This window comes from Arabidopsis thaliana, chromosome 5, assembly GCF_000001735.4.
Source record: "Arabidopsis thaliana chromosome 5, partial sequence".
Taxonomy (NCBI): domain Eukaryota; kingdom Viridiplantae; phylum Streptophyta; class Magnoliopsida; order Brassicales; family Brassicaceae; genus Arabidopsis; species Arabidopsis thaliana.
The window spans coordinates 2920827-2933919 of record NC_003076.8 but is presented as its reverse complement, the minus strand read 5'-3'; the positions used below and the strand labels follow the sequence as shown (position 1 = coordinate 2933919).

The 13093-nt window shown below is 37.5% G+C and overlaps 3 protein-coding genes across 6 annotated transcripts; all 3 read right to left on the bottom strand.

Moving 5' to 3' along the window:
* Positions 1-496: 496 nt before the first annotated feature.
* On the bottom strand, positions 497-1957 carry AT5G09430 (alpha/beta-Hydrolases superfamily protein). The gene is made up of 4 exons (NM_120980.3): positions 1102-1957; positions 918-1010; positions 758-825; positions 497-675 (listed from the first exon to the last, which is right to left on the bottom strand). The coding sequence occupies exons 1-4, from the start codon at positions 1756-1758 to the stop codon at positions 558-560; spliced, it is 936 nt and encodes a 311-aa protein (NP_196505.2). The 5' UTR covers positions 1759-1957; the 3' UTR covers positions 497-557.
* On the bottom strand, positions 1899-5747 carry TOC64-V (translocon at the outer membrane of chloroplasts 64-V). The gene is made up of 13 exons (NM_120979.3): positions 5363-5747; positions 5006-5158; positions 4792-4916; positions 4576-4701; positions 4285-4467; positions 4057-4201; positions 3705-3873; positions 3396-3533; positions 3087-3287; positions 2849-2976; positions 2718-2769; positions 2394-2463; positions 1899-2249 (listed from the first exon to the last, which is right to left on the bottom strand). Exons 1-13 carry the CDS (start codon positions 5602-5604, stop codon positions 2170-2172), a joined length of 1812 nt encoding a protein of 603 aa, NP_196504.2. The 5' UTR covers positions 5605-5747; the 3' UTR covers positions 1899-2169.
* Positions 5748-6439: 692 nt separating this feature from the next.
* On the bottom strand, positions 6440-13093 carry EICBP.B (ethylene induced calmodulin binding protein). Of its 4 annotated transcripts, NM_001203338.1 has the most exons (16): positions 13021-13093; positions 12415-12633; positions 11889-12008; positions 11446-11561; positions 11218-11306; positions 11024-11113; positions 10834-10876; positions 10587-10716; positions 10348-10412; positions 10137-10211; positions 9925-10035; positions 9028-9423; positions 8011-8699; positions 7268-7850; positions 6824-7168; positions 6500-6751 (listed from the first exon to the last, which is right to left on the bottom strand). In NM_001203338.1, the coding sequence occupies exons 1-16, from the start codon at positions 13025-13027 to the stop codon at positions 6629-6631; spliced, it is 3201 nt and encodes a 1066-aa protein (NP_001190267.1). In that variant the 5' UTR covers positions 13028-13093; the 3' UTR covers positions 6500-6628. The 4 variants fall into 4 exon arrangements, with proteins under 4 accessions (NP_001331994.1, NP_001119195.1, NP_001190267.1 ...); NM_001125723.2 differs by lacking the exons at positions 11024-11113; positions 13021-13093 and having other exon boundaries at positions 6454-6751; positions 9925-10211; positions 10348-10401; positions 12415-12736; NM_120978.5 differs by lacking the exons at positions 10348-10412; positions 11024-11113; positions 13021-13093 and having other exon boundaries at positions 6504-6751; positions 9925-10211; positions 12415-12659.

Here is a 13093-nt window from a genome sequence, read left to right as displayed (position 1 = left end):
TATTGCCGCCGACCGACCGACCGACCGACCGACCAACTTCTCATGTTGACTAAACCAATCTCTCTTATATACACAGATTGGTCCCAGTTCTCTTGTCATGTATCGGAAGTCCATATTATTGGAATCTTCTCAATATATATAATTCGACCTTCACATTGTACAACAAATTTAGACGATAGTCGATAGGGGAGCCACATAAAATTGGACCATGCAAAGAACTGTATATAATTTTATTTAAACTCAATTTTTTTTTTTTGTTTTCAATATTCTAACTTCCTTTATCAAAGCCCACCAATCAAAACAAAGGCCAGCTAAAATAGGCCTTTTAATTGTTATTGCCTTATTGGATATTTTTGTTGTAGATTGTATAACTCAGGCTCTGCAGTTGTCAAGTTCTATCTGGCGTGGATAAAATAATCGTATTTGTGATCTAACAGCTAACATAATTTCCTAATAGACAGTTGATGTTTTAAGCTTTTAGACAAGAAAGAAAGATCACCTATATATTGAAGAATAGTGTAAAAATAAAAATGGTTGATATTATAGGAAAAAGTAATTCACAAAGAGTCAATGAGAAAAGATTTCAAATGCTTGACAAATTCCTTGGACTTCTCCAAATTCACAGCATGTCCTGCTTTCTTGATCACCACTATCTCTGCACTCTCTCCTATATGTCTGTTTCACCATACAATTATTATAAACACATAAAAAAATACAGAGGGTAATCTCTATAGTTAATATACATGTTGTTGTTTACCTTTTTAATCTGTAACCTAGTTCCAGTGGAAATATTTGATCTTCTTCTCCCCATATGATCAACGATTTCTAATTCAACCAATAAACACACACATACACACAATGTTATAGGAACTGCGAAATTTACATAAGCAAATTAAAATCCGAATAAAGGTTTGTACCTGTTTGATCCTAGGAAGATCAGAAAGTCTCCTATCTTTGAGTATTGATTTGATCAAATCTCTCTTCTCCTCTACAAACTCCGTACACATTACCTTTTCAACATTTTGAACAACATTTCTCAAAACTCCAACATTTATCAACAAACAAACAAACAAAGACATTATTATAAAGGAAAAAACTTACATCGATAAAATCCCAGAGAAAAAACGAAGGAACACCTTTGATTGGTTTAACGAAAGAGAATCTTATGAGTTCCTTAAGCTTTTCCGGCGTCTGAGGAATCAAAATTCCGGTAGCTTCTTCTAGATTCGGCACCTTAAACAATCCGTCCTCCATATCTTTCTCCTCCAAACAAACCCCTGCGCAGCACAGCACAAGCTTCTCAACGTTCTCCGGAAACTGCGCCGCTAAACTATACCCAACGAATCCACCGTAACTAATCCCGACGATGTTCATCCTCTGGACTCCGTGCGCTTCCATTAACCTCATCAGACACCGAGCCTGGAAAGATTCGGTTCGGTTTGGTTCCGATGTGGATGATAACCCGAAGAAGAGGAGATCGGGAACGTAGACGTTGAATCGGCCGGTGAAAGCTCGGAGATGTTCTCCGTATTGCCACATTGCGTTGGCGCCGAATCCGTGGAGGAGGAGGAGATTAGGTTTAGATCGATTCGGGGATTTAGGAATCCAACAATGCATAGCTGTTGATGCGATTGAATTGCCGTGGGAGAGATCTGTCGTTACGGAACGTAGACCGGCGTTTGCGAATGATTGCCGGAATAACCAATCTCGCGACGCCGTGAAGCTGAAGCATCGCAGCAGTTTCATATGATCAAACATTTTTGATTCGAATAATTCAAAAATGAAACAGAGGAGAAGATACGGAGGCGTGACGATGACGAAGAGGAAAAAAACAAACAACGAATTCAGTTATTTGTCGAGAAATTGATTGTAAACGTGTCATTTATGGGTCCCTCCGTGTAATTTAAGGAATTACAGTATTGGACTTGGGGGAAATTGTAATTTACGTAAAAGACCGTTAAGAAAACAAAGAAGCTAAAAGGACCCCATAAAACTTTTCAGATCAAGTAATTAGAGGTAGAAGTTTTCATCCCAATCTGTACACATGTCACAAAACCACTAAATTATTAGTCTGTTGAAACCGGAGCAAAACCTTTCCTTTTTAGGGTTTTAGATAAGTGAAAAGATAGATTGGTGAACAAGAGAAATCGAGTAATAATCCTTTTTAACTCATATGTGTTTTCGGAGTCTCTTCTCAGCAACCTTTGCCGTCTTGTTCTGTGGTTCAAGGACCAATGCGTGCCTGAAATCTGCAGAGATGATCAACCATAATGTTACGCTCCAATACCCTACTAGAGAGAGTAACTCATCTGGATAGCTAGATGAATTTTATCTTTTAACAAGTTTCTCCAATGTGATAAAATTACAATCTCAGAGTAGTTTAATCATCATACCTGCAGCAGCTTCCTTGTACCGTACAAGTGATTCTCTAGCAGTCCCTCGTCTCAAATATGCCTTCACATTCTGTAGAAACAAATAACTATTATAAGAATCAAAGCTTCCAAATAATGCGTCATTGTGTCTATAGTGAGTGATCTGAGTGATAATGAAACTAGATAGTCATAGTACAAAGGTATTACGCCGCAAATCAAATAAATAAAAAGTGAATAGTTTTGTTCCAGCTCAAGTGTACTTAAACACAAAACCATGTTAAAAACACAATGTAACAAAACAAACTACGAGGGATGGAGAAATAAGGCAGCTAATCAAGTTTTCACCTTCTTATCGATCAACATGGCCTTGGTACAATCTTGTTCGGCTTGTTGGAAGCTATAAACAAACTCTCAGATCAGAAAATCATAATAAATTATATTCAGATCAGAATGAAAGATATGAAGAGAACAATTACCAGCAAAGTTCCAAGAAAGCTGCAGCTCTATTGCAATAATAAGTAGCATTTGCTCCATTCAATTTTATAGCTTCTGTATAAAAGTTTACCGCCTTATTCCATTGTTTCCCCTTGTATGCAGCATTGCCCTGGAATTACATTTTATCCACTGTTAACTTTGAGAACATTCCAACTCCAGTAGCATATCATGGATCAGAACCAAATATACTATTTGTCAAACTCAAAGAGATAGTTTTACCTTTTCTTTCATAACTTCAGAAGCCTCCATGTTACCATTGGTGTCAGACACTGGAGCTAAGTTGGATGCAAGTTTGGCTTGGTCTTGAAGGGATGCATATACATCGAGAGTTGTATCGAGAAGGAACTTATCACCTCCATAGTAAGTAAGAAGCGACACGGATATTGGACGATCACCATGTTCCCCTAAAGGAATTGTAACCTGAAGAATATGTATATATTTGTGTCATGACTAAAGACTGAAGAGTAAGGAAAAGGCAACAAGAATGTTCCCCAACCATTGAATGAGAAAGAGGAGATGGAAATATACCTGACAACATCCAGACATGCTTGCAATGCAGGAGAGTGCATAAGTACGATCAAGAAACTCATTCAAAGATTTATTTCTCTTTGTGTTAAGCCTTGGAGGGGGATCAGCAACTGTGGGGATTACCAGAATTCCATCTTCCTAGTAATAAGATACCGATCTATGGTTAATCATAATACCATAGAACTAAAAAGAAGCCGCAAAAATGAAAGTTAATAATTCAATCTCTTCAGACTTCAGTGTTTTGGTGGCAAAATGTCCTCAAGACACTAATGGCTGTGAAAATTTTAAATTTCCAAAAATCGAGTTTACCTTTAAAAGGCTTTGAATGGTGGCCCGCATCTCATTTTTCACTCTGTAGAGGGATTTAATGCTCTCGTTTTTGCTCTTCAGAGCTGTAACAACATCATTGGAAAATCTTGGCCCTAGAAACGATTTGCATGTTTGCCACCATTCTTCATGATTTGTTTTGAACTCATGCCTGGTAAAAAGAAAATCCTTTCTTCTTCGATATTTGCATATAATACAACTTAAGAAGAAAATAGTAACCTCCAGCAAAGAGGGAATAACAACAATCTTTTATTGCACCCGTTTAAAAGGAACGAGAGAGAGAAAAAAGTATTGATGCAGTGAAAATTTCAAGAAGTGTGAGCTTCTTAAATACCTTTGTATAGCCAACATCACAGATGAAAGAGCCCTTAAAGTTGATGCTGAATTTTGGGATTTCCCAGATTGCTCACAGAATTCCGCAAGACTTGGTACATTTGAAGCGACATATTGGCCAACGTTAACATGTTTTGGAGTCTTGTCTGCATGAGCCAGTGGTCAAGAGACATAAGATATGAATCTGGAGAAGGGCAAAGAGAAGGAAACAATACAGCTGCAAACTTACAGCCAGATAGATTCTCGATTGCCTTTCTGACAACTTGCACCGACTTTTGCTTAGGAATGTCAGAGAGCTCGAATAAATCATCAGCAAAGATTAAAGATCTTTGCCTTCTATGTGTTACTGCACTCAGATTTAGTAAGGCATGTCCAACTTGACACAAAACGGATGGATCAGAGGCAAACCATCCTACAGAACGAATCAATGAGTTCAATAATCAGGAAGGCAAACACCTAGAGTAGCATGTACCATTGAAACTACACTAAAAACACTAAAAGGGAGGGGAATGTAACGTACCAACAGTCTCTAGGCTCTGAGAATTGGGCAAAACTCCAACTGAAGAAACAGTCCCCTGAGATGGTCGAAAACCAAGAATACCACAAAAGGCTGCTGGGACTCTAACACCACCAGTGGTATCAATCCCTGCAAATCAAGCATCTTTTGATTAGCATAAAGAACCAAACGTAATCCAAGAAACACATTACCAAGAGAAAACGAAGAGATTAACAATACCAAGTGAAAAGTCAACGAGTTCAGCCCCAACAGAAACTGCTGAGCCACTGGAACATCCTCCAGGAACATTATCTGGCATCAATGGATTAATAGGAGTTCCATAGTGCTTGTTTTCTCCAATAATCCTGTAAAATCACATTCAAAACACAAACTTTCTTCAAACCAACTACCGAAAGGTCATTTCATATGCAGAATGGTAGGAGTGGAGAGATACCCAAAACCCAGCTCATCCATTATAGTCTTGCCAACACAAGTAGCTCCATTTTTCAAGAGCGTCGTGACAACCACAGCAGTTTTCTCAGCAGCCTCATGAGTCTTCTTCCATTGTGGACAACCAAATCCTGTGATATAATCCTTAACATCGAACCTGTCAAACCATTAACCCCGATATAACTTTATTCATTTCATTGCAACATGACTTCGTCTAAGCAAGTCAAAATCTCAATTAAACCAAACAAAAGTTTTGAACTTTATAAGCGAGATCATTATATAAAGCAGGAAAAAACAAATTTGAAAATAGGTTATGATTTTTAAGAGAGAGAGAGAGAGAGAGAGAGAGAGAGATACATACGCGTCGGAGATGGAGAAGGTAAGACCAGAGAGAGATTGTTTAGCAGCAGGAGGAGGAGGCGGAGGGAAAGGAAGAAGCTCGAAACGATCTAAGAAAGCACCAAAGTCTTCTTCTCTAAGGGCTCTAATCCGCCGCTTCCGGGTCTCCGCCAGAATCACGATCCCGGCCACCGTCACGCCGATCACTACCCAAACTTTGGGATTCGAGGCATTGCTTTGAATCAAAGAAAGCGTATTCGACATAACGCGATCTCACGAGAAAGAGAGAGAGAGAGAGAGAGAGACAAGGGTTTTAGGAGGGTTTAAGAGAGAAAAGGGGAAAGAAAAATAGGAGAGAGATTTGGAAGAAGCAAACACAGATGCTATCGTGCGCACTGTGTCTAAACCCTTTTAATTACGAGTGATGACTTGGCCAGCCGTGAACTCAAGTCCGTCTGCCCAAGGCGAATCTTCTCTTTTTGATTGATTAATAATTGTCTTTACGAAATCGATAAAGAAATTAAAAAAAAAAATTAAATTAAGAAAAATGGAAATTTTAATTTTAATTCCTTTATTTATTAGAATTACTCGTTTCAATTTTTTTTAATAAGCTTGTACAAATTGATTTAGGTTTATAATTTCTTTTGTTGGCCATTTCTTCTCTTAATGAACTTTTCCACTCGTGGAAAAATAGATTTTAAGCTAGTCAAGCCACTAAAAACCTCAATATAATAATGAAAAAATTAAAATATATACTGCTATAATTTATTGTTAAGTTTCCATTTTCTGTAGCCTTGCCCGTCAATCCAATTTTATCTTCAGATTATAGGAAAATCCAAGTTAAGTTTTTTTTATAGCTTTAATGGTTTACCAATCCAAATTTGGTAGATAAAATGGCATGTCGACCCGGATTTATAACCTTTAAAAGTTAGCTCAATATCATACTACCATTCAAATTTAAACTATAACAATATGACTGATGTATGAGTTTGACCAAAACAAATATGATGTATAAATTGCAGAAAACAGCTAATAAAGAGAAGAATATTCAATACGGATACAAATATGAATCAGAGTAATCCAACACTTGGCTATATAATATTAGCAGAGAAAAGCCAAATGAACAAATAAAAAAGTTATATATTGTTAAGACGAAAGAAAATAGTGAATAATTCTATTTCAATCCAAGTAATAAATTAAGCGGTAAATATCAACTATGGTATTTACAGAGAAGAAATAAAGTTAGAAAGTAAAAGAAGGAAAAATGAATACGAGTCAGAAAGTAAAATCAAGGAGAAATAGACATCATCAATGTGTCATCGTTCAAAAGAGACTCAATGTCAATAAAATCGTCTTCTTCACAGTTGACTGCTTCTTCTTCTTTATTGTTTATAGATGCACTTGATGAAGCCTGCAACAACAATTTATCACAAGAATGCTCAACAAAATATGATTAACTGATTATGTTATGGGTCTTGGGTACCTCATTTTCACGGAAGCCCTCAACAACCGTTAGGAGTCTACGGTATTGATCCCGTGCTTCTGGGTATTGAACCATCGACTTAACACGAGTCAGAGCCTTCTGTAGCCTTTCCTCTGTTTGTTTTCTTCCCTCTTTAAGATAATCATACTCATCTTCCTGTGGGATCCTAGGACATATAGCTGATACAGGCGGTTCCGGTTCCACGGTTTTGGCGACTGCATTGCGTTTAAACCCTCTCAAACCATTACCTTTGCGTCTCCAACGCAAAATGATTTTCTCGAGTAATCCCACAGACCAGATGACTGTTCGGTATTGTTTCCGGACCTGATGTCCTCTCACATGAGCCTAAAGGTAAATGTAATATGATTCCAGCAATGAGAAACCAGACAAAAGACTTATGCAAAGAAATAAGGGGGAGAAAAAAAAACTCAATGAAAGGCAAACCTGAATTTTAACGATTCTTTGTCGGATTAAAAGAAACTCTTTTCTCTTCTTCCAACCACGATATTTCTTCTGGATATGGGTAGCAGCACAACTAAGAGAGACATCACCCTGTCCTGGATTCTTAGTTTTAGAAGCTGCAAAAGAAACAGCTAACTGGTCGGAGATATCAATCTTTTCATCATCGCCAATATCACACAGCTGTTTCCGTTGGAATGATTGCATCCTGAATACTTGATGGAGACGATCAGCCGCTTGCGTAGCATTACGGACAGCAGTAAGTGAATCCTTCAAGGAAAGTTTCTCTGGTACATCGCCATAGGTCATAGGAGCAGCGGTTCGCTCAGAGACTGTTTGAACAGCTTTTTCTCCACAAGAGTTGGCAGGGCTATTTTCCTTTGAGTCCACTGTTAGCTTTTCAAGATAACTAGTTAAGGAAGACTCTGCAAGAAATCCCGAAATTCCCCTGTGTCCATTTGCGTAAGCCAAATCAGCTGCTGTTTTACCCAATGGAAGCTCTGGAGATGGATCCGTTAATGCCCCAGCATCAGCACCTAGAGAGACAAGCACAGCGACAGTTTCCTCCCTATAGTTAACAGGAAAAGGAGTTAGTTTGATATGGCAATGTTGACCAAATAATAGAGTTAAAGCATCATCAATGTGAGCATCTTAAACGAAATGCAAAATCTCAAATAATAATATTATGATTAAAGGAAATTGAAGATATGTGAGATAGAGGTCCATACCTGCCACTAAACGCAGCCCAATGAAGGGCAGACCAGCCATTGGCATCACGGAAGTTAATGTTAACTCCTGCTGCTAACACCGGTTTAATGGCCCAGTCATACCCAAGCGCTGCAACAAAGTGTAAAATACCCTGTCCATCTTCATCCAATATGTTTGGACCTTTACCCTCTTCAGTCACTTTATGTATGAGCCATATATATAGTTCTTCTTCAAACAGTTCCCTAAAAAGCTGTCCTTTTGGTTCTTGTTTGGTTGAGTCTCTCTGATATGTCCCTGGAAGGAGATACTCTTTCTCCTCCTTTAGCAACATAATTTTACTGATTTGTCTTCGTTTGTCCCCAACATCTTCGAATATATGGTGTTCGTGAACAAAATCCCTGTGAGCAAGCATCTTCTCAAACCGCAACTGAAGTGATGCTTCATTTGTATAGGTACCATAAACATCTGTAGCATTGATTTTTTGGGTAGAACCAGAAAGGAAATCAAATTCTCGTACTTCACTGCAAGCAAATCTGTTGGAACATGTAACATAAAAGGGGACGTGACCAGCTGTATGCGGTGGAGCATGACAGCAAAGAACACCATCTACTAAAATCTCAGCAGGAACTTCCACTTCACCAAACATGCATGACCAATTATATTTAGTTACTTCTTGCGGACTAAGTAGAAATGTCCCAATAACCATGACCTGCAAATAGAGTGATACATAAAAAAGAAATTAGTCACCACAACAAAACAACCAAAACAGAGAGCGAAATCAGCAAAACGGAAAAAGCATTACTAATAAAAATAATGAGAAAGCAGGATCATCAAAATGAAACTGCTGCATGAACATCAATAAGGGACTTTAAACCCCAGCACCCAGCTAAAAATATAGCACGAAATATTTTGCAATTGCTTCAAAGTCTTAACCACAAAAATTATTTGGAAACTGGAAAATGGATAAACAAACTTAACCATCTTAATAGAATGGTACATCACCAATCAATTTTTCCAAATATGTACAGTGAAATTACCTCAACTTCTGCGTCTGTCTTTGCACTTTTTGGCCAAAAATCAACTATGGTGAAACGCTGATCCTCAGAGAGAGAAGGGCTCAAGGAGATCCCAGCTGCTGCAGTTTCACATTCAACAGTGGTCCATGCAATATCTCCACGTGAAGACTGCATCTGCAAATCCTCCATCTCCCCAAGTTCTTTAATAGCCCACTTAGAAAAACTATCGACTTTTTTCAAACTATCTTCGCTTCTTCGCAATATTTTCATTACAGGCATATATTCAGAGTCCATATTTGAAGGAGGAGCTTGATAACTAATTCCAAAAGGTTGCAGATTTTCACTGCCAAGGAGACTGGAAAATGTCTCAAAATTATCTTGTGCACTTTGCTCAAATAACGCCAGATCAGTGTCATCCTACATAGATAAGTATTTCGAAATCAGAGCACTTCAAAACAAATCTTCCTGATAATAATAATGCGAGCTTAAATAAAGAACTTTACAATCTATAGAGGGGAAGGAGCCATATAACAAAAGTAGGTATTAGATGTTTTTCATCTTCTTATCTGAGGTCAAGGTAAAACTGATTAAGGCATCGAATGCACCTTTTCAGAGTAATTACCGACAGATAAATTCAACTTCAACCAACTAGCTTAACAATGCGTCAATGACAGAAATATCAACCCTGAGAAAATTGCTGATAAAGGCATGTAAAACATACATAAATCTAATTTAGCTCCAAAGTTTGCTATGCTATGACATCGTCACACATTTCTAAGCTTTTTCTTCACAACACATCTCTCTCTTTTGTATAATTCTTAACATCCATGGACATTTTTTTCTATACTTTCACTAATAATATCTATGCATTGCTCTTTCATAAATAATTACAAAAAGCATGCGTACACAGTACACTACCTGCCAATTAAATTGAGTTTGAAGAGGATTTCTGATATGCTCTGCCTTTAACCGCCCACCTTTTTCTGAATTTTCTTCCACCAGCATTGAGTCAGTATTAGAAGGCTGCATCTGAGTCAACAAATTATTACAATAAGGCTGATCATGAAATCTTGTCAGCGAATTCCCAACGGTATCCAAAGCTCTGACATCAACTAATCTCTGGGAATCACTTTCTCTGACTCTGTTCCCATGAACCTGTGAAACATTACGCATGCCAGGAGCAGGTGTCCAACCATAGCGATTTCCTAGACAGGAAAACAAAGGCCTTCTTAACAAAAATGCAGACAGGAAACCAGAAAGAGAGGTGAGTACCCAAAACAGAGCTCTAACAGTAAGAATTTAATATGCTAACTTCCTGCTTCTCCCTTATTTGAGAAGTACCAGTTTGAGGTTCAGGAGATGGTCGTAAGACGGAACTTGCTTGTTGACTATCCCCTGCACCAAAACTGATATAAGGTGGTGTTGAAAATTACACACAGAGCCAAGAGCATGTGATGATATGTAAATCATCACACCTCACAAAGTAGGATGAAAATCGATGATTCTTCCATGGAAAGAACTATATTATAAACAAAAGTTACCAAAGTACCAAACATACAAAATAATAGAGAAAGAAATACCGGTATCAGCATCTTCACATAATGATGACAATGTGCTAGTTGGGCTTGCTGTTGAATCAATATTCACTGAAGCTGTGCCATTTACAGAATTTGAATTGTTTTCTTTCATTCCTATACTGGTCCGGTTACCCTGTATAATTTACAATATAAAATAAACTTAAGAACACTTATCAGTAGAAAACTACACTACAAAAGATAATTTTAATGTTAAATGATGGAGTAATATCACAGACAGGACGAGCTATACCTTAACCTCCAAGTAGTGCACAAAAACGATATGCATCAAATGTCTGTAACAATACAGCATAAAACAAAGTATATAAGAACAAAAGTGAAAACAGACTCAAAAAGCAAAGTCAACTCGTACAAGGGAGACACTAAACTATTTAGGAGACACTAAAGAAAATTCCAATGTTCACTATTTCCATGTTCCACACCTAACCCACGAAGGCCTCAGATATCCAAAGGAAAACAAAGACAAAGTAGCGACTAAAACCCAATGAGATGAGGCTTTTCTATAATAGTACCTTCAAAGTTATGATCATAAACACTATTTTTTTCCGTCCAAGCTAGAAGGTCAGTATACACAGAGAACAACAAAACACTGAAATATGCACAAACTCAGACTCACTGTTCAAGCATCCAGTAGCAACGTCTCTGGAAATTCTCGTTGGCTTCCCCATGTGCATAGTAACAATGTAGCACATCTATGCTTCCTACCTATATAATGTTACTCTCAAAAATTTAGATACACTACGTTATCAACTAGTTTATTACAAATCCGGAAGTAGAACCAATTAACAGGTTCCATGATTGGAAAACACTAAACTATTTAGGAGACACTAAAGAAAATTATAACCTTGAGCTTCTCATGAGCTTCTCTTATGGTTTTACCATCTTTCTTCTTCCTCCAGTTATGTCCGTCTTTCCTAAAATATCTCAGTACCTTCCTATCAAAAAGAAAAAGTGAACCACCTATAAGGGTGGGGAGATAATGTCAGTTTACAGGGAAAAAATATATGAAAAGTGAAGATTGTTGTCACTAACAAGCGATCTAACAAAAAGTATACTTCTTCTTCGAAACAAAAAATAGGATGAATTAGAGCAGTGCAAGTATAATTTGAAGTCAGTACATGTGGAACTTTATATATGCAAAATTTTTGACTGCTATGCATAAATAAAATTCATCCTAATCCTAGTAGTTTTCAAAAATGGAAGAGAAAGTGACCATTCATCCACCGAATAACTTTATAAGATATAAATTGCAACAAAAAAAACGAAGGAACTCAGACACAAACATACTGGCGGGTCGGGTGGGAGACTCTGATGCTATATGAAACTTGTGATAGTTCTGAAGAATTTCACAAATCTCAGTAGGCCTAAGCCACCTGTGTTGGGCTTCTGACAGCAACTGTTCCATATCTGCAAACTCATAGAAGTAAAACATGTATCAGTACTTAACACTTTTTTGAATCTGGGTACAAAATCTTCCGATAACACTATTACGCTACCACTAACAAAATATGAACATTCCCAATGAAACAGAGCAATTCAGCCTTAAAGCAGAAATTTCAAGAGCATAAATACATTATTTCGTCGCAATTTCAGATCAAGCAGACAAAAAATAAATTCGGACAAACATGTGGAACAACACCAGTAAGAAAAAAAAGAAGTGAGCTAAGTTCCTGTCTAATGAATAGATTCATTCGCCTACCAAATGTCGCAGCAAGAAAAACTCAAAAATATGGCAAAATAAACGTAATTTCAAGCTAGCAAAGGAACCAAACAACGGAGGGAAATAAACAGTGGAGAAGGAAGAGAAAGAGACCTAATTGGAGAGGAGGAGTTATAGAGCCAAAAGATCTGCGATCCACCATAGATGGATAAACCCAAAAATCCACCAAAAGAGATCTTAAGCTTTCGTAATCAAAAAGAGAATCAACGAACCCTAACCGATCTGAGTATGCATGAACTGAGAAGCTTATAATCTTGTTTCCTTCGTTTCGGGCTATATCCAGGTGTGAAAACGATACCGATTTTTTTTTTCCTTTTTTTATTGAAGCGAGACCGAGGAAGAGAACCGAAGTAAATCGCTTTGTTTTTAAACACTGATTTGGACCACGTAACCACCAATAAACCTCCGACACGTATACATGTCAGATTTGTCTGGCCCATCAAGTCTTTTTTCTTGGGCAATCAAGTCCATTTCCTTGAATTTAATTATTTAAACTTTTTTCTAATTCAAGATTGATGTCAAATGTCTTTTCCCTCTCTTTCCCGCGGCGGCGGATCTGGCAGTGGAGATTCTCAGATCTTGGTGGAGATCTAATAAGTCTATCAGATCCATCATTGATGAAGCTAAGTGAATATCAATCATCATCATCATTGTAATATATAAACATTAGCACTTTCATGAGAAACGGCAGTGGGGGACTAGCCATTCTCTTCTTGTGGTTTCGAGTCTAGGCTTCAGACTCCGTTATCATAATCACAGATTCCTAATTCAT

What these genes read in the sequence shown, in the direction of transcription:
- AT5G09430 (NM_120980.3), bottom strand. Translation starts at nt 1,758, where the DNA reads ATGTTTGATCATATGAAACTGCTGCGATGCTTCAGCTTCACGGCGTCG. An exon ending in TTCTCTGGGATTTTATCGAT is followed by an intron (nt 1,011 to 1,101) that starts GTAAGTTTTTTC and finishes AATGTTGAAAAG; the next exon opens with GTAATGTGTACGGAGTTTGT. An exon ending in ATCTTCCTAGGATCAAACAG is followed by an intron (nt 826 to 917) that starts GTACAAACCTTT and finishes TGGTTGAATTAG; the next exon opens with AAATCGTTGATCATATGGGG.
- TOC64-V (NM_120979.3), bottom strand. Translation starts at nt 5,604, where the DNA reads ATGTCGAATACGCTTTCTTTGATTCAAAGCAATGCCTCGAATCCCAAA. An exon ending in CCATTCAAAGCCTTTTAAAG is followed by an intron (nt 3,534 to 3,704) that starts GTAAACTCGATT and finishes TCTTATTACTAG; the next exon opens with GAAGATGGAATTCTGGTAAT. An exon ending in CTGAAGTTATGAAAGAAAAG is followed by an intron (nt 2,977 to 3,086) that starts GTAAAACTATCT and finishes ATGTAATTCCAG; the next exon opens with GGCAATGCTGCATACAAGGG.
- EICBP.B (NM_001203338.1), bottom strand. An exon ending in AAACTCAATTTAATTGGCAG is followed by an intron (nt 9,424 to 9,924) that starts GTAGTGTACTGT and finishes TTATCTATGTAG; the next exon opens with GATGACACTGATCTGGCGTT. An exon ending in AGACAGACGCAGAAGTTGAG is followed by an intron (nt 8,700 to 9,027) that starts GTAATTTCACTG and finishes CTCTATTTGCAG; the next exon opens with GTCATGGTTATTGGGACATT.